This window comes from Schistocerca americana, chromosome 2 (genome assembly GCF_021461395.2).
Source record: "Schistocerca americana isolate TAMUIC-IGC-003095 chromosome 2, iqSchAmer2.1, whole genome shotgun sequence".
Classification (NCBI taxonomy): domain Eukaryota; kingdom Metazoa; phylum Arthropoda; class Insecta; order Orthoptera; family Acrididae; genus Schistocerca; species Schistocerca americana.
The window spans coordinates 1,018,245,486-1,018,264,112 of NC_060120.1; the positions used below are offsets into that span (position 1 = coordinate 1,018,245,486).

General features: G+C 38.4%; 1 protein-coding gene across 1 annotated transcript in view; it reads left to right on the plus strand.

Annotated features, from left to right (window-relative positions):
- The window catches only part of LOC124596543 (general odorant-binding protein 83a-like), a 39,038-nt gene extending 25,827 nt beyond the window's left edge, over window positions 1–13,211 (plus strand). The window contains exons 4-8 of the mRNA XM_047135721.1: window positions 3,270–3,305; window positions 9,118–9,220; window positions 12,136–12,200; window positions 12,604–12,651; window positions 12,984–13,211. Coding sequence (XP_046991677.1) covers window positions 3,270–3,305; window positions 9,118–9,220; window positions 12,136–12,200; window positions 12,604–12,621 — 222 coding nt within the window. The 3' untranslated portion in view covers window positions 12,622–12,651; window positions 12,984–13,211. The remainder of the gene's footprint in view (window positions 1–3,269; window positions 3,306–9,117; window positions 9,221–12,135; window positions 12,201–12,603; window positions 12,652–12,983) is intronic.
- Window positions 13,212–18,627: the final 5,416 nt, after the last annotated feature.

The window sequence follows — 18,627 nt, forward strand, 5'->3', positions numbered from 1 at the left end:
CACTGCTGGTGGTCATAAAAGGTGCAGTAATGACTGTACAATACATAAATGCCATCCTCTGACCGATAGTGCAGCCATAGCAGCATCATATTGGCGAGGCATTTGTCTTCATGGACGACAATTTGCACACCCATTGTGCACATCTTGTGAATGACTTCCTTCAGGATAACAACATCTCTCAACTAGAGTGGCCAGCATGTTCTCCAGACATGAACCCTATCGTACATGCCTGGGATAGATTGAAAAAGGCTGTTTATGGACGACATGACCCACCGACCACTCTGAGGGATCTACGCCGAACTGCCATTGAGGAGTGGGACAATCTGGACCAACAGTGCCTTGATGAACTTGTGTATAGTATGTCATGATGAGTGCAGGCATGCATCAATGCAAGAGGACATGCTAGTGGGTATTAGAGGTACCGGTGTGTACAGAAATCTGGACCACCACCTCCCAATGGTCTTGCTGTATGGTGGTACAACATGTGTGGTTTTCGTGAGCAATAAAAAGGGTGGAAATGATGTTTATGTTGATCTCTATTCCAATTTTCTGTACAGGTTCTGGAATTCTCAGAACCAAGGTGATGCAAAACTTTTTTTTGATGTATGTATATTGTCAGTTGCAAGCTACATTTGTTCTTTTTTTTTCTAAATTTTTGCAGTAGTGTTGTGATGATCTCTGCAGTATTTCCACTTTTTTATGTACATGGGCTAGTTTTTTTTCTAAGAATGTGTTCAATAATTCAAGGCTACAATGAAAATATAACCCATATGAAGTCAACTGCTGTGATGTATTATTGTGCCTGCACATATTATAACCTGTCGTGTCATGTCTCAGGTAGTTTATCCCTTCAACGCTAGGGTATATGGTCTGTTTATCCGATAAAATTCTGCTTTGTGTGTATTTCTTATAATGCCTGTTAGGAGTTTGTTACTTGATACCCAAACTTATGAACCATTTCAGAGAGTCAGTAAATTTTATGCCTGAATTTTCTCTTGTTATAAAACAAATCAGTTTCTTGGACAGTGTAGCATCAGATCTACAGAGAATTGCTAATTCTGATTTTTTTAAAGTAGCAAGGCTCATTTTTAGTTAGGTCTTAGTTCTTAACTGTTTAAAATTATACATCGAACTTAGCATGCAAGAACCACTGTGAAGGATGGCCAAGCAGTTCCAGGCGCTACAGTCTGGAACTACGCGACCGCTATGGTCGCAGGTTTGAATCCTGCCTCGGGCATAGATGTGTGTGATGTCCTTAGGTTAGTTAGGTTTAGGTAGTTCTAAGTTCGAGGGGACTGGGGACTGATGACCTTAGAAGTTAAGTCCCATAGTGCTCAGAGCCATTTGAACCACTGTGAATTCTGCTCTTAGGTGCGGAAAGAGTTAGTACCTGTTTGTAAGCAGCTGGAAATCATCCGGACAGCTCTTAAATCATAGTAAATTGCTCCAAGTGGGTGTGCTGGGTGAACTTTTGAGATTCAAGTAGCAGAGATACCAAAGGTACCTCACATAGTGTCTTCTCCCATGAAATCTGTCTCCTCTCCAGGCGGTACAGGCCTATCACTGAACTAAGAGTGCTGAGCTAGCATTGGGTTTAGAGGCCCTGTACATGGGAGACAGGGGTCAGTGAGAACTCACTGTACTACATTTGACTCCCTTACTTACAGTTTTGAGATGCAATCTCCAAAGGCTATTGAAACTGAGCTAGTGTGACACACTTCACCTGTAGGGAAGACTTCTGTGTTTTGTGTCAGGGGGAAGCAAAGGCAAAAGGGTTGGATCTGTTGACTGTCAACAGTTCAAATGTGTATTTGACATGTAGCAAGGTTGAACAGCTCCATTTTGTACAATTCTATTCCTTAAATAAACATTCTTGCTGTCTTCTATTGTATACATAATACATATACTATGAGTACCTTAAATTGCTAAATTCTTTTTCATTCTGTGTTTCATTAAACTTTATTATTCACAGAAAACTTTTCTGATTGCTGACAATATAGGTGCATTTAATTAATATGGAAGCAATTCATTAAAGGGAATATTTACAATTTTAAAGTTATGACCCCAATAATAACTTTTTTTTAAAGATTGATATAACTTATTCCATTTCCTAAAAAATATTTTACTTTTTCCAAAAACTCAAGATTTCAAAAGTTATTTATACTTAAAGCTGTAATATTCTGGAATATTTAAATATTAACGTGTAATCCTTTCCAAAATCTAGTGTTATAGTTTTTCAGCCCCAATTTTTCTGTTTCCAAAAATGTGTACCTTTCCTAAAACATCTTAGTTCATAAAATATTCAAATTATACTAATTAACTTTCTAGAAATTTCTTGGTGGGCCACTGCTCATTAAGATGTCATATGATAATACCTAGAATTCTGCAAGTTTCTAGTTATAATAAAGACTACTTCACCAACTATTTTATTTTTATGTTTTACTTTTTCTGCCTTCCATGTTAATATCTAAATAGTAATAGCTTCGACTGCCAATATTTTGTCATTTTTATACTTTTTGCTTCCTTACATAGGCATGCATATAAAGCCATAGTCAGTTGGAAGTGAGTATTCAATCAGTTGTAAACAATGTTGATCCATGAGGTCATTATGCTGTTAGCCAATCTGTGGTGTAAATTCAGTCAATAAAAGCTGTTTCATTCAGTTTCATTTGCCTCTTGTGAAATTCTGTGAGACTATTTAGAGTGAATGTAACTTACCAATGTTCATTTGTAAAATCTGTATTAATGCAGTGCAAGAAGGTTGATCATTGTTTGCCCAGTATCAATAAATAAGAAGAGAATAAAAATGTAAACTAAGTTCTGTTGCATTCATTTACTTAATAACTGTTTATAATCTCAAATAATCATAGAATGAAAATTTGAGTAGATGAACATTCAGGATATTGAACAGGCACAAAACCAGGTTGATTACATTATATGGCAAATAACGGTACCGCTGAGGGTTGTTCTTTCTGCACTCCATACACAAGTGGACGGTGGGGTGGGGTGGGGTGTGGGGGGGGAACATCCTTAAACATGGTAGAATGGAAATACAATGTGCCATGTTTATCACAGTGGTTTGTAGGGTATAGATGTACAAATCTTCACAGCTTATTTTTATTTGTTTTGAAATCTATGTCAGTTAAGTCACAACTCTGTGCATTATAAGAGGAAAGCTGAAAAATGAAATTTTTAATTTTATGAACAGTAGATGTCTAAAGCCATTTTTTTGTACAGTAAATTTATTAAAAATGTACATTTTGTTCCAGTGCTACATGAAGTGCATATTCGTCCAAATGACGTGTGTAAGTAAAAATAAAATTCAGAAATTCTTTTTATATTATGAACATTTTTCAAATACTTACACATATTATGCTAAAAACAGTGGGTTACTTTAGTGATTAATGATCAGTCTCATGGAACAATTTCCTTAATAGTAATGATGATATCAGCAGTTGCCAGAAGAAGTGATGACTTTCATAAAGGTCTAGTAAAAGCATTTTCTGTCTCTTCCAATATGATATCTTGGTTGAAAATGCATAAACGGGCAAACTGCAACTAATCCAAATGTCATATATTTCAGTCTAAAATCTTTTGAAGTGTTAGATCGTGGCATCATGTGAAACGTCTTCTCAGTCTTAAATTGTGTTTATCAGTTATAATTTTTTAATTATATGCTTGTGCCTAGGTAAGTAGGAAGTATTAGGCAAACTTTTTAATATATGCCTAAGGAGATAGTATTGGCCAAATCTAGAAGAAAAGTTCCTATAAATATAGGTCTGGAAATTAATTCCTGATGAGATATGGGCCATTTCACTTGTGACAAGTAATGTGTAGTATTTGGTGGTACAGACCATCCTACTGTTGTAGTTCATTGCAAAAAGTAAATTATTACAGTACGCAAATCCTCAAGCAATCACAAAGGTGAGGTGTGTCATCAGGATTGCTTCAGTTTGAATGTATGGGCAGGAATTGTCGGTGACAGAGTAGTAGGGCAATACACTTTACCAAACAGATTAACAAGTGCTGTGTATTACTGGTTTCTATGCATTGAATTACCAGCACTATTGGTGAATGTTACCCTTGCAGGAAGACTACAACTGTTGCTTATGCACTAAGGAGTACCACCTCATTTTCTCTGCAAAAGTACCTCACCACAAAATTTCACAGTTGATGGGTTGGTGGAGGAGATCTGGTAGCATGGTCTCCCTATTTATTGGCCCATAATCCATTGAATTTCTGGCCAAAAAACATATAAAAGCATTGGTGTATGCCCAAGCCACTGACTCTGTGCAGCTGTTACAGGAGAGTTTGAAAACTGCATATGACACAATTTGAATGGAGATAAGTGCATTTGAAAGATTGTGTTATTCACTGTGATGAATGGCTGAAGAGTTTGTCTGGACATATAGTTCTGATCAGTACTACCTTCTGTAGGAATACATGACATCTATTTTTGAACATCCTGTATATAGTAATAAGGACAAGTAATCACTCAACAGCAGATGACTTGTTGGTGATACGTAGTCAAACTTTGAGATCAAATAACATAACTAACTCCAAATTTCCACTCCTTCTTCAACTTTCAATACAATAATTAAACACACACACACACACACACACACACACACACACACACACACACACACACAGAGAGAGAGAGAGAGAGAGAGAGAGAGAGAGAGAGAGAAAGAAAGAGAGAATACTCTTTCTGTTGCGATAACACCAATTAAGTGGTTGCTGATTTAATTTCTGTGTTTTGTTTCCATACTGGGATATCCATTATAACAATATTTGTTCTTAGTTTCATATTAATGTTTAATATTTTATAGATGTGTATTTACTTAACTGATATGTAAGATGTGTGGAAAATAAATCTGATGTACTGTAACTGAAAACCTCTGTTAGTAGCTGGTGTTGTTTTAAAGTTATATGACAAGTAATAATGTGCTATAACCAAGTCTTAGTATTTATAGATATAAAAAATATTTCTTTGAAAAATTCTATTGTAATCAAGTAAACACTAATCTACTAATAGCAGATAAAGATCAGCTATATAACAAAATAGAGAAGGAAGCAGGCTTTTTCCAAATAGCAGTTTCTTACTGGTTTACTCAGTTACATTTAACTAGCATAAGCTGAAAAGCATTGAGCAATATAGTCATAGTTTATTGTTAATATGGTACTGTATACAGATTAAGTTCCTGCCATGTCTTTATTTTTTATTAATATATACACTGATCCAGCAAAAGGGGTAAGATAGATACTGCCTACAGGAAAATTAAAGAGAGCTTTGGAGAAAAGAGAGCCACTTGCATGAATATCAAGAGCTCAGATGGAAACCCAGTTCTAAGCAAAGAAGGGAAAGCAGAAAGATGGAAGGAGTATATAGAGGGTCTATACAAGGGCGATGTACTTGAGGACAATATTATGGAAATGGAAGAGGATGTAGAACAAGATGAAATGGGAGATATGATACTGCGTGAAGAGTTTGACAGAGCACTGAAAGACCTGAGTCGAAACAAGGCCCCGGGAGTAGACAACATTCCATTGGAACTACTGACGGCCTTGGGAGACCCAGTCCTGACAAAACTCTACCATCTGGTGAGCAAGATGTATGAGACAGGCGAAATACCCTCAGACTTCAAGAAGAATATAATAATTCCAATCCCAAAGAAAGCAGGTGTTGACAGATGTGAAAATTACCGAATTATCAGTTTAATAAGTCACAGCTGCAAAATACTAATGCGTATTCTTTACAGACGAATAGAAAAACTGGTAGAAGCCAACCTCGGTGAAGATCAGTTTGGATTCCGTAGAAATGTTGGAACACGTGAGGCAATACTGACCCTATGACTTATCTTAGAAAATAGATTAAGGATAGGCAAACCTACATTTCTAGCATTTGTAGATTTAGAGAAAGCTTTTGACAATGTTGACTGTAATACTCTCTTTCAAATTCTGAAGGTGGCAGGGGTAAAATACAAGGAGCGAAATCCTATTTACAATTTGTACAGAAACCAGATGGCAGTTATAAGAGTCGAGGGGCATGAAAGGGAAGCAGCGGTTTGGAAGGGAATGAGACATGGTTGTAGCCTGTCCCCGATGTTATTCAGTCTGTATATTGAGCAAGCAGTAAAGGAAACAAAAGAAAAATTTGGAGTGGGTATTAAAGTCCAGGGAGAAGAAATAAAAACTTTGAGGTTCACCGATGACCTTGTTATTCTGTCAGAGACAGCAAAGGACTTGGAAGAACAGTTGAACGGAATGGACAATGTCTTGAAAGGAGGATATAAGATGAACATCAACAAAAGCAAAACGAGGATAATGGAATGTAGTCAAATTAAGTCGGGTGATGCTGAGGGAATTAGATTAGGGAATGAGACGCTTAAAGTAGTAAAGGAGTTTTGCTATTTGGGAAGCAAAATAACTGATGATGGTCGAAGTAGAGAGGATATAAAATGTAGACCAGCAATGGCAAGGAAAGCGTTTCTGAAGAAGAGAAATTTGTTAACATCGAGTATAGATTTAAGTGTCAGGAAGTCGTTTCTGAAAGTATTTGTATGGAGTGTAGCCATGTATGGAAGTGAAACATGGACAATAAATACACTCCTGGAAATGGAAAAAAGAACACATTGACACCGGTGTGTCAGACCCACCATACTTGCTCCGGACACTGCGAGACGGCTGTACAAGCAATGATCACACGCACGGCACAGCGGACACACCAGGAACCGCGGTGTTGGCCGTCGAATGGCGCTAGCTGCGCAGCATTTGTGCACCGCCGCCGTCAGTGTCAGCCAGTTTGCCGTGGCATACGGAGCTCCATCGCAGTCTTTAACACTGGTAGCATGCCGTGACAGCGTGGACGTGAACCGTATGTGCAGTTGACGGACTTTGAGCGAGGGCGTATAGTGGGCATGCGGGAGGCCGGGTGGACGTACCGCCGAATTGCTCAACACGTGGGGCGTGAGGTCTCCACAGTACATCGATGTTGTCGCCAGTGGTCGGCGGAAGGTGCACGTGCCCGTCGACCTGGGACCGGACCGCAGCGACGCACGGATGCACGCCAAGACCGTAGGATCCTACGCAGTGCCGTAGGGGACCGCACCGCCACTTCCCAGCAAATTAGGGACACTGTTGCTCCTGGGGTATCGGCGAGGACCATTTGCAACCGTCTCCATGAAGCTGGGCTATGGTCCCGCACACCGTTAGGCCGTCTTCCGCTCACGCCCCAACATCGTGCAGCCCGCCTCCAGTGGTGTCGCGACAGGCGTGAATGGAGGGATGAATGGAGACGTGTCGTCTTCAGCGATGAGAGTCGCTTCTGCCTTGGTGCCAATGATGGTCGTATGCGTGTTTGGCGCCGTGCAGGTGAGCGCCACAATCAGGACTGCATAGGACCGAGGCACACAGGGCCAACACCCGGCTTCATGGTGTGGGGAGCGATCTCCTACACTGGCCGTACACCACTGCTGATCGTCGAGGGGACACTGAATAGTGCACGGTACATCCAAACCGTCATCGAACCCATCATTCTACCATTCCTAGACCGGCAAGGGAACTTGCTGTTCCAACAGGACAATGCACGTCCGCATGTATCCCGTGCCACCCAACGTGCTCTAGAAGGTGTAAGTCAACTACCCTGGCCAGCAAGATCTCCGGATCTGCCCCCATTGAGCATGTTTGGGACTGGATGAAGCGTCGTCTCACGCGGTCTGCACGTCCAGCACGAACGCTGGTCCAACTGAGGCGCCAGGTGGAAATGGCATGGCAAGCCGTTCCACAGGACTACATCCAGCATCTCTACGATCGTCTCCATGGGAGAATAGCAGCCTGCATTGCTGCGAAAGGTGGATATACACTGTACTAGTGCTGACATTGTGCATGCTTAGTTGCCTGTGTCTATGTGCCTGTGGTTCTGTCAGTGTGATCATGTGATGTGTCTGACCCCAGGAATGTGTCAATAAAGTTTCCCCTTCCTGGGACAATGAATTCACGGTGTTCTTATTTCAATTTCCAGAAGTGTAGTTTGGACAAGAAGAGAATAGAAGCTTTTGAAATGTGGTGCTACAGAAGAATGCTGAAGATTAGATGGGTAGATCACATAACTAATGAGGAGGTATTGAATAGAATTGGGGAGAAGAGGAGTTTGTGGCACAACTTGACAAGAAGAAGGGACCGGTTGGTAGCACATGTTCTGAGGCATCAAGGGATCACAAATTTAGCATTGGAGGGCAGCGTGGAGGGTAAAAATCATAGAGGGAGACCAAGAGATGAATACACTAAGCAGATTCAGAAGGATGTAGGTTGCAGTAAGTACTGGGAGATGAAGAAGCTTGCCAAGGATAGAGTAGCATGGAGAGCTGCATCAAACCAGTCTCAGGACTGAAGACAACAACAACAAATACACTGATTCATTCCACATTCCTAGAGGTTCTCCTCCTTGATGGAATCTGAGGAAGACAGTGGGTGAATGATTTAACTGTCCTCTACAACACACTAAAAACTGTAACTTTGCTTTTGCCATAATACAATATTTTCATTTAATTACTTTACTATCACATGTTGCATTAATTTTATGTTTCTTAATATTTTCTTTGTGGTTCTGTGGCAGTTATATTCATCCTTTGAGTTATCTTCATGACAGATTATATCCAATCTGCATTCTGCTCTAGGGTCATCTACTTTCCTATAAACTTGCCTGTCTACAAGCTTCATGAATTTACAAAAAAGTATGGGGTGGTATTTCTATTAGCAGCTTGTGAATAATTAATGTGGGGAGAAAACAGAAACACATACTATTCTTCACAAAAAGCGTGAGGATAGTGTTTGTACGTGCATCTTATATTCATTTAATGTAGGGACAAAACAAAAAGACATGCTGCTCAGAGACTTTTTGTATATTTTAGTATGCTTCATGATAAGACATTTATCATGAAAGGATAATTGTATAAAGCATGCTAAGCAAGTGCTTACAGAAAAAGAGGGAGAAAATGTTCATAGTTTATCACATTCTCCCACTATGTTCTCATCAATCAAGTACTAATAAACAATATAAGATAATTTTACTATCTTTAAAATGCAAATTATAAAATAGCAAATTCTGTGTTGCAGATGTCAGATGATGGAGTCTTTGATGCTGATACTGCAATTGCAATGTTGCCTGATAATCTCAAAGATGTTGCATCAAAGGCACTTACTGCCTGCAAGGATGAAAGTGAGTACATACATCAAGTGACTTTTATTATTTGCTCCTCGCAGTATGTCAGAAAAATATACTGCCAGCAATGTAGACAGAAACAAAACTCTACACTCTTGCTGCTTGACATCTTTATCTTTATATACTATACTTACAAAGACCTCATTATGTTTCTAAAATGAACAGATAAAGATAATTTTACAGAAGTATTAGAATTTACAAAACTTACTGCAATGACTGTATCGTGTCAGTCACATTTCAGCTCACATATGTAGTTTATTTCATCTGTTCAACATCAAGATCCAGTGGATAACAATGAATATCTTCTCCAGGTATGAAATCATGTAATGTGAAGGGTAAACCTACATGTATCTGTCAATGAAATTCTTCTAGGTTTGAGACTGCATTGTCTACTATAAAATTCCAATGGCAACTGTTGCAAGATGCCTTCCTCATGGTGTACTGCAGTACACCCTGAGGAAGGAGTCTTGCAACAGTCGCTGAGACATCAGAATTTTATATTTGACAATGCAACCTCAAACCCACAAGAATTTTATTGACTGTGACAATGGCCGTGGAAACCTACATTTACAACTACATGTACCTGTTCCTCTTCAAATAATAGAATTTAATTAAATTGTTATCAAATTACTGCAGAGCTCTTCTGCTGCTGTGTACTGACATATCTCATTTACAGTGTTGCTGATGTGTAGGACAGGTATTTATACAGAAGTCAAATCCAGGAAATATGCATGCTTAACATTCGGTAACTGGTTTTGGAGAACATTATAAGTTGCACATCTGTGAACATAGATGAAGCTAGATTCTAAGGGAGCCTGAAAAAAGCTTGAGCAGTAACAAAAATTGAAGTCAGTCTGTTTGAAAATGTGTATGTCTACACACCTGCAGCATCGAAATCTGTTGCCGGGTAACTTTATAATACCATTTTGCTCCATCTCGAGCATTGTTATATGCTTGTATGCTCTTTGGCATGCCGAGATGTTGTGCACAAGCCTGCCTCACTCTTCAACAATGGCCTCCTGAGGTCATCCAGTGTTCACTGTTCCTGCAGCGACACTATATAAGGTTCAACTGGTCTCTAGCATGTTCAGTCAGTTTCATGTCAGTGGATACCACAGGCCATTCTGTACTGTTGATTCCTGCCTCACAGAGGAAGGTATTTATGAGGGGAGCATGGTGTGATCGTGCATTATCAAAGTCATTTGAATTCCATCTTTACACCTACTAAAAATGATTCTTTATTTCAACATACACATGTTGTTTTACTCATTTAAAATATTGTCAGTGGTCTGGAATGAAACATATTTATAATTTTGCTTTCCTCCAGGACCTAGAAACAGTTCCTTACAAAGAAACTAGAAGCAAACCAAAAAGTAAAAATGTTTCATTCAAACGAATAAAATGAAACACATGTGCTAAAATAAACACACATTTTAGTCATTTCATAGACGGAATTAAAATACCTTTAACATCTGTAAAGCAACTGTGGACACTATGGCTGCAAAATTGAAGAACTTTACGCATTTTCATCTTACAAGATGAATCTGTAGGTGAAATGTTGACTGAGTCTGGACAATAGGTTGGAAGATACTGTCCCACTACTGCACAGCCCTCAACTTACCCTTGATAATGATAGGAGGAATTTGAAATTTATACATGACAGCAAACCAAAAAATAACTCCCTGCTGAGTCCATTGGTACCTAGCCACCTCCATACTCTTCAGACAAATCCTGTATTTGGTGGTAAAGAAAAGTGAGTGTCATTGTTCTAGGTTCCATTCCAGGTGTTACCTTACCACCTTTCTGACACATCATAGTGGTGGGAAGTTTACACTTTTGTTCATGATGGATGTCCAGATGTCAGACCGTTTGGAGATGGTTGCATACTGTCTGGGTTGACACAGCCCAACCAATAGCCTTCAAAAAGACACCACACTGTTCTGTTGCATTTTGCTTTGGTTCCTACAAGCCACAATTTGTAGATGATGGTCATCAGATGGTGGTGTTAACTGAAGGCAACCACTATGAGATATATCTTCAATGTTTTGTGTGTCACAACAACAGGTGAATGTTTAATGATGTCACTGTGGTGTATGCCAATTTGGTGGACAACTTTCTGTGCAGGCAACCCTTCTCATCATAAAGTGACAATGTGTCCACAGTCAAAGGTTGAAATGTCCTTTTGAAATGTGTTTGCAGAATGAACACTGTGCACAAGCCACATTGTACTGTTCATGACTGGAGACATAGTGCACTCTACTAAACTGCACTTTCTGCATTGAATCTCCATTACACAGCTGTACATGCTTTTCAACTGTTGTCAAAAGAGCATAGACATACCCAGTGAAGAGCAGGGAAATTGAATGTTTGTAATCAAACGTCTTATACATCTGACTCCCATGAAACAATGGAATCTCCAGGTTGTAATACCAACAATATAAAGAATAGGATAGGTTGCTATTCATGGGAAAGATGGCCGCTGAGTCTCAGCAGGGACAACAAAAAGACTGGTAAACTTGCAGCTAGCGGCTGCCAGGAGTGCAGTACTTTTGAAAGGAAGTTTGAGTCCCACAGCAGCATTTAATTGTAACTTGTCACAGTTGTTCATTATGGTGTATGGCCTGTTGGACTAGAAAAATTTTATCTAACTTTATTCATTATTTAAGTAAATAATGTGCATATTAGGCTACACAGAAGTGACTTTAAATATCTTAGTGACACTGTTTCTCTTTTGACCATAGACATGTCACAAATCAAATCAAAATTTTCTTTTCCAGTATTTTTACTGATAGCTATACTAATAGACACAGTCCATTTACATGAATACATTACAAATAATTTTACTAAAATATTTAACACAGAGAACTTTAAAACTGATTTAATCAATATATAAAACTACTATTTGTTCACAGAGGGCAGTGATGCTTGTGATACAGCATTCAAAATAAATCAGTGCCTCTTCAAACAAGCACCAAAGGTAAGACTGCTGCTTCCTCAACTTACTGCTATTTTGTGTAGCCACAAGAATGTGTTGCCCAGAATTACTACTTTACTGCTTGTTTTTGCTTCTCCTTTCATTGACTACATTATCTAGCTAATAATTTGAATATCAGTATTTCTATACAAGAATTTATTGCTATGTTCCATATCATCATAGTACAAGTGTTTTGAAACTACAAGAGAAACGGAACAAGTATTGTGTGTTTTTAGTTACATGGCTCCTGTTGTTCTCATTTCTGCCATTTTTGTAGCTCATTTGATTATCTTCTTTGTACTATATGGTTTACTAGTTTTTATTTGTAGTATTTGAGTATGAATATTAAAAGTTTAGTATCATAGCTAGTAATAAATTTCTTATGTGGCTTTTTTCATTATTTCAGGACTACATACTTGTCTAATACAGTGATGCTGAGCAGAAGTACATTGAGGTAATAAAACTGTTGGTATTACCACCTTATGTGTTGTAGCACTATTAGAGACATTTTAATAGTGACAACAAAGAGGCACAACTGAGCACAATTAAAGGATCCTGTGGATTTCAAATTAATATAAACATCTCAGTTTCTCATCTTTATTAAATAATTTGTTAATTTGATATGTGAAATACCTTTTTCTTCCATTTAGTTTATTTGTTTGCCTCCTCCACATACATATTCAAAATTTTGTAGGCATACGTGTAAATTTTTCTTTATTAGTGAATAGCTAGTGAGACATTAATTTTAAACTGAAGTAATTTGATGATACTCTGAATTTATTACAGATGCCATTGTTCCCAGATGTTGTCACCAAAAGCATATCTTGCTCCAGGAAATACATTTGTGGTTTTACCATTAACTATTTTGATAATATTCTTGAATCTACTGTTCATCTCTTTACAGACAAAAATGTATGCTACATCTATGATGTTTTTGATTAGATGAAAATATTTTTTATGTGTGATGTACAGATATTGAGACAATAAAGCACACAATATTTTTATGTCATTAAACTCGGAGATATTTTATCCACAATTATGTGAAATGTATTAGCATTCCATTATTCATGAATAAAAGTTATATTTACTCTCGTTTGATTGTTCTGATGATAAGATAGGCACTAAATGAGCAAAAGTTTATTAGACATCACATGAGATGAAGATAATGTAACTGATAACTAAGAGTGTCTAGTTCAGTGGAATCAGGATATATGCAGGATGTGACACTCTTTGAGCAGTGTTAATGCAGGTATTGGAGAGTCACTAAGGAAAAAGGGATATTCACACATTGTTGTGATTTTTTTCACCATTCATCTGAACACATAACAGATGGCATGATACACATTTGAACAACGTAACTGCTTAGTAACCACGCACACATTTGCAACAATCAGAGGGAGAGAAACTGTCTCTTGGACATCTTGAAGGTAACAGTCTTATTATTTTGACTTTTTCATCAAAAAATAAGAAGCTTGTTGAATAGGAAAGATCAGCTTATCTTGCCAGTAAGTGCAGAACAAAACATCAATTGGAAGTTGAACAGGTGAATCTACATGGTTGAAGGTTAATAATATTTCTGCAGGCATAACGAAAGGAAAGGGGTAGTGGCTATATACGCAAAAAATGAAATAAAGTCCCAGACCATAACCATAAATGAGTACTGAATTGGACAGCTCTTTGAGAGCTGTGCTTGAATGATGGACAGGTAAACATACAAGATAAGTAAAGGCCATAACAGGGAATATTTTAAACATGATTAAGAAATTATAGAGACTAATAATAGGTCATGTTACCATCTGCGTTTTTCTCTATCTTGGATGTAAAGATGATGATGCTGTCAACCTGACCATATATTCAGTTTGTTTTGTTGGGTAATACTCATTAACGTCCATATTAGTATTACCCAAATGTAATAAATCCACATGTTAGTGGTATATTTCAGTCCTGGCCTGCCTGACCAGCTGTCATGTTCACATGCATCTGGCCAGGAAATCATTGTACTTATTGGACATGAATCTTGAATATTCCATATGTTTTCAATATCTTCATTTTAACTAGCTTTACATTTTATTTTATTTTATTTTGTTGGCAGATAATTCTCCATTCATAATGATGAAAAGTGTCCCAATTTGCATTTACAATAACTTTGGCTTTAAACTTTTCTGAATACAGTCAACCATATGTGAAATACAGTAGCAGAAAAACATTTTTCAGCCCTCTCTTTAAGGCAAATCTACATGTTGCCAGTGATCCATTGCTCTAGTTGTTTATGACATGCTGTATGATCTCCTCTGAGTCTATATTGAATGCTAATTATGTGATAGTAATTTGTAAACTACTCTCAAGTAATGTAGGCTGCTCCAACACTGCCCCACGGGGTCCTGGGACTAAGGAGCATTGTCATATTGCTTGTGGGCAGGTGCACCTAGTACAGCCTACTCACAAGGCAGCCAGAATTGCATATGTTCTGTGCATGCGTGATCCACTTAACAACCACTGCCTGTCAGTGGAAAAGCAGCATCAGCATTCTACAACCTGGTTGTTTGCTTCTTGACTGGCCATGTGTCACCTGTTCGCACCCCTGCCCACTGTTGCCCACAGGTACCTGGCTGCCTGCAGGCAGGCACTCAAGTTGGAATAGCCTAATGTAATGTTTGAATGTGTGCTACATCAACAACAATATGAACTGCATGGGAGTTTATGGAGACAAGCTAAAAAGCACACTTTTGGAGGAAAGAAAAAATTGTGGCGAACAAAATGAAGAACTCAGCAGGAGGTGATCACCTATGCAGTTCATGCAACAAAGAATTGAGCCAGGTGTCAGCTCTTCAGTGACATGATAGATTGTTCCATGCAGGAGATTCATCTATTTACTATAAAGTTGAAACTTCCTGGCAGATTAAAATTGTGTGCTCGACCGAGACTCGAACTCGGGACCTTTGCCTTTCGCGGGCAAGTGCTCTACCAACTGAGCTACCGAAGCACGACTCACGCCCGGTACTCACAGCTTTACTTCTGCCAGTACCTTGTCTCCTACCTTCCAAACTTTACAGAAGCTCTCCTGCGAACCATGCAGAAATAGCACTCCTGAAAGAAAGGATATTGCGGAGACATGGCTTAGCCACAGCCTGGGGGATGTTTCCAGAATGAGATTTTCACTCTGCAGCGGAGTGTGTGCTGATATGAAACTTCCTGGCAGATTAAAACTGTGTGCCCGACCGAGACTCGAACTCGATATAAAGTTGCTATTAGCTGCTGTATTTGTGACTTTTTGGGCTTCTAGGAAAGTGGTCATTCTTGAACATTTCAAACATACTCATAATCTTCAAGTAGTGTATCAGGATTTACTAGAATTAGAGGCGCTGCAAATTGTACAAACAGCACCAAAATTTACTTACTAGTGTCACAGGTCTGCCATTTAGACATCAAAATCCACCAGTAAATAGCAAATGAAAACACAGCAAAACTGTAATGTAAATGGATTTTGCCTAGCTAGGACAAAGTCAACAAATTAATGGATGGATTCTATCATGCTTCCTTTTAGGTCACACACATGAGTAATAAGTGTGATTTGGGTCATTTACACCTCGAGGAAAGAAGAAGCTGCAAGCAGAATTGCTGCCCATGTTCCTCTGGATGCAATAATGGATGATATCAAAAAGTCAGTAACAAGCTAGAGGGAATTCACATCGTAATAAAAGGAGACTTGGACAACATCAAACAAAGTTTTAATTTAAATTGCTATGTTGTGCGATGTGAAATTAAAATTTCATGGCACATTTGTAAGCCTGTTTGTCAACCTAGCCATGTCAGCACAGTTCTGATCCTGAAATTGCTCCAGGTGTTGTGCCTGTTTCCAAGTGGCAGAGCCAGCACCACACTGAACTGAGTTGTGACAGCATGGTGTGGAGGAAGTCAGTCTTCAGTACTGAGAGTAGGCAGTGAGACAGTGATGTTGACTTGGGACAGTGCCTGGAACCTCAGTGGGCAGTGGGTGACAAGTTGTGGGGCAGTATAGGGGCCTTGTTGGTGCACCACCCTGACTTGCCTCTGTATTGCTGTGTGTCGCCAAGACCAAGCAAAACTGACCCTGGACAGAGAGTGCTGTGGAACCATGAGTAGCCTGGTGACAGCAGCAGTGGACTGCGGTGGTCAGTGTAGTTTATGACCAGCTGTAATGCAGACATTGTCCACCTGGTGATTTCCAGGAGCAGACAGCAGCTCATAGCCAAAGAGGAGGAATAGTGGAGAAACTGGTTATGGCAAGGGTGCAAAATGACATACGTTTTTATGGGCCACATTTTCTTTTGGCCAGAAGTGGTAGTTGTCTCACTTATTCCAACCAGACTACAGTGTGGCATTGCGTGCTGGGATAGGTGATGTTTGTTTGATTCAGTTTGTATGAAATAATGGTGAGGTTGTGAGGAATTTGATTCTGCCAAAACTATTGCCAAGTGTTTTACATGGCATGGTCGTGGTGGTATAGAGTGTAACATTTTGATCGCCCAGTTGTAAATTTTGTGAGCCTGTTGTTAGATGACAATGTGTTAGCAAAACGTTAATGTGTATTTTGCTTAAATTTTTTCTTTTATTGTGCCATTGCTTATCTTAATTTTATTGTGGTCAATATAGTACTTGTAGTACTATGTGGTTGTTTTATCTGTAGGGCCAGGTGTTGACAGTAGTAGTTTCTAGATAATTATAGTGATTTTGCCCTGATTTATTTTAGTGTGCTCATGTAAAGTTACTAGTGGGTAGAAGCTAGTTTGTTCTGTTCTCTGGTGCCCACTTGTAAAGTTGACCTAGACAGAAACAAGTTGTCATTTTGTTTTGGAGCCCCCTTGTACAGTGATTCTGGGCTGAAGCAAGATTATTTTATTCATAAAATTTATGGATATATTTTATATTATGTTCTGTTGTATGTTATTGTTGCTCACTGCAATAAGCTTATTATATTTCTGTCAGGATGGCATATTGTTCTTATCTCTCCTATCATTAGATTCCTGAAATAATTATTCCTGAAATTGAAATTGAGTGCCAAGTGTGTACGTGCTCTTATGTTGTAATATATTATTTAATAAAGGAAATGTTAATTATAAGTTCACCGTTACACAACCCTCAGCCAAACTGAACTCCACCCAAATTCTGCGCCGCAGTTGTTGACCATCAGAGTGATGGAACAAGTATCTCTGCAGGGTGAACAAAAAGCAAAAAAGTGGAAATTTGTATGTTCCTTCATATAAGCTACAAGAAGACTTCCCTCTGCTTGAAAAAAATTGATTATTAATTACAATGAATGAGTAGAAACAGATAGATTTCCATTCGGCTGATTCCAGGCCTTCTTCCTCAAAATGTTCTATGTAAACATTGCTGGCAACATGGCAAATTCTTCTGTCTGCTTGTAGTAGCCACCACCACAAAAATATTATACCAATGTTAACATATGTTGAAAAAGGCTGGTCATCACTATATCAAATTTCTGGCCAACATATTTTAAGAATTATTGAAAAGGCACTCTGGCAAAAAGAGAAAGAATGTCAAAATTCACATTATGTCCATATCCTTAAGCTTAAAATTGTTAAGACATCCCACAAAATTCACAGAGTTCTGAATGTGATGTGAACACTTTCTGATGTAAGGATTAAGCAAATCCTTCAGTGGAGCTGTGACTGGGAAACATGGATATCTGATTCTAAACTGAGAAGGGCACGATATTCAAATAGCACTACATTTGCAAGTGGTAGTCCCTTGTATGCTCTATTAAATGATTAGGATGGGAAATGTAGTAATTACAGAAAGGAAAAGCTTAACTCACATTACATATAGTCATTTAATGTTGTTTTTAAGATGTTCAGCATCAAAACAGTTTAATTGACCCATGCACAAAACAATGTCAAGAATCAAGAATTTTATTCACCGTAGATCATTTTACAATGATATTGGCTTCGTCATACAAGATGTACTAGTACATACAGAATAATAAAATAAACTTCTGTCAATACATTATAGAATACATTTGAAGCATGGCAGTGTACCAAATTACAAAGGATAGCTTTTAAAAGTTAACGCAACAAGCTATCTTATAATCTAATATAATATGGTATTTTATTGTTTATAGTATAAACTTTGTAATTACACACGATTAACCACAGCACAAAATAAAATGTTTAACTACAGACAACTTTTAAATGCTTATATTCTCCTCAGGCATCTCAAAGAATTCTTTAATGCCATAGAATGTATGATCTGACAGCCAGCTGTACCACTTAATTTTAAAAGAATCTGTATCCATAGACTGAACATGAACTGGCAGTTTATTGAACATTTTGAGTGGGTTAACTTTGTGGGAATTTCCTGTTCTCGCTAATCTGTGGCGCGGTATGTCTAAATTACGATTAGCCCTGGTGTGTTCGTGTATTTCCCTTCTGGC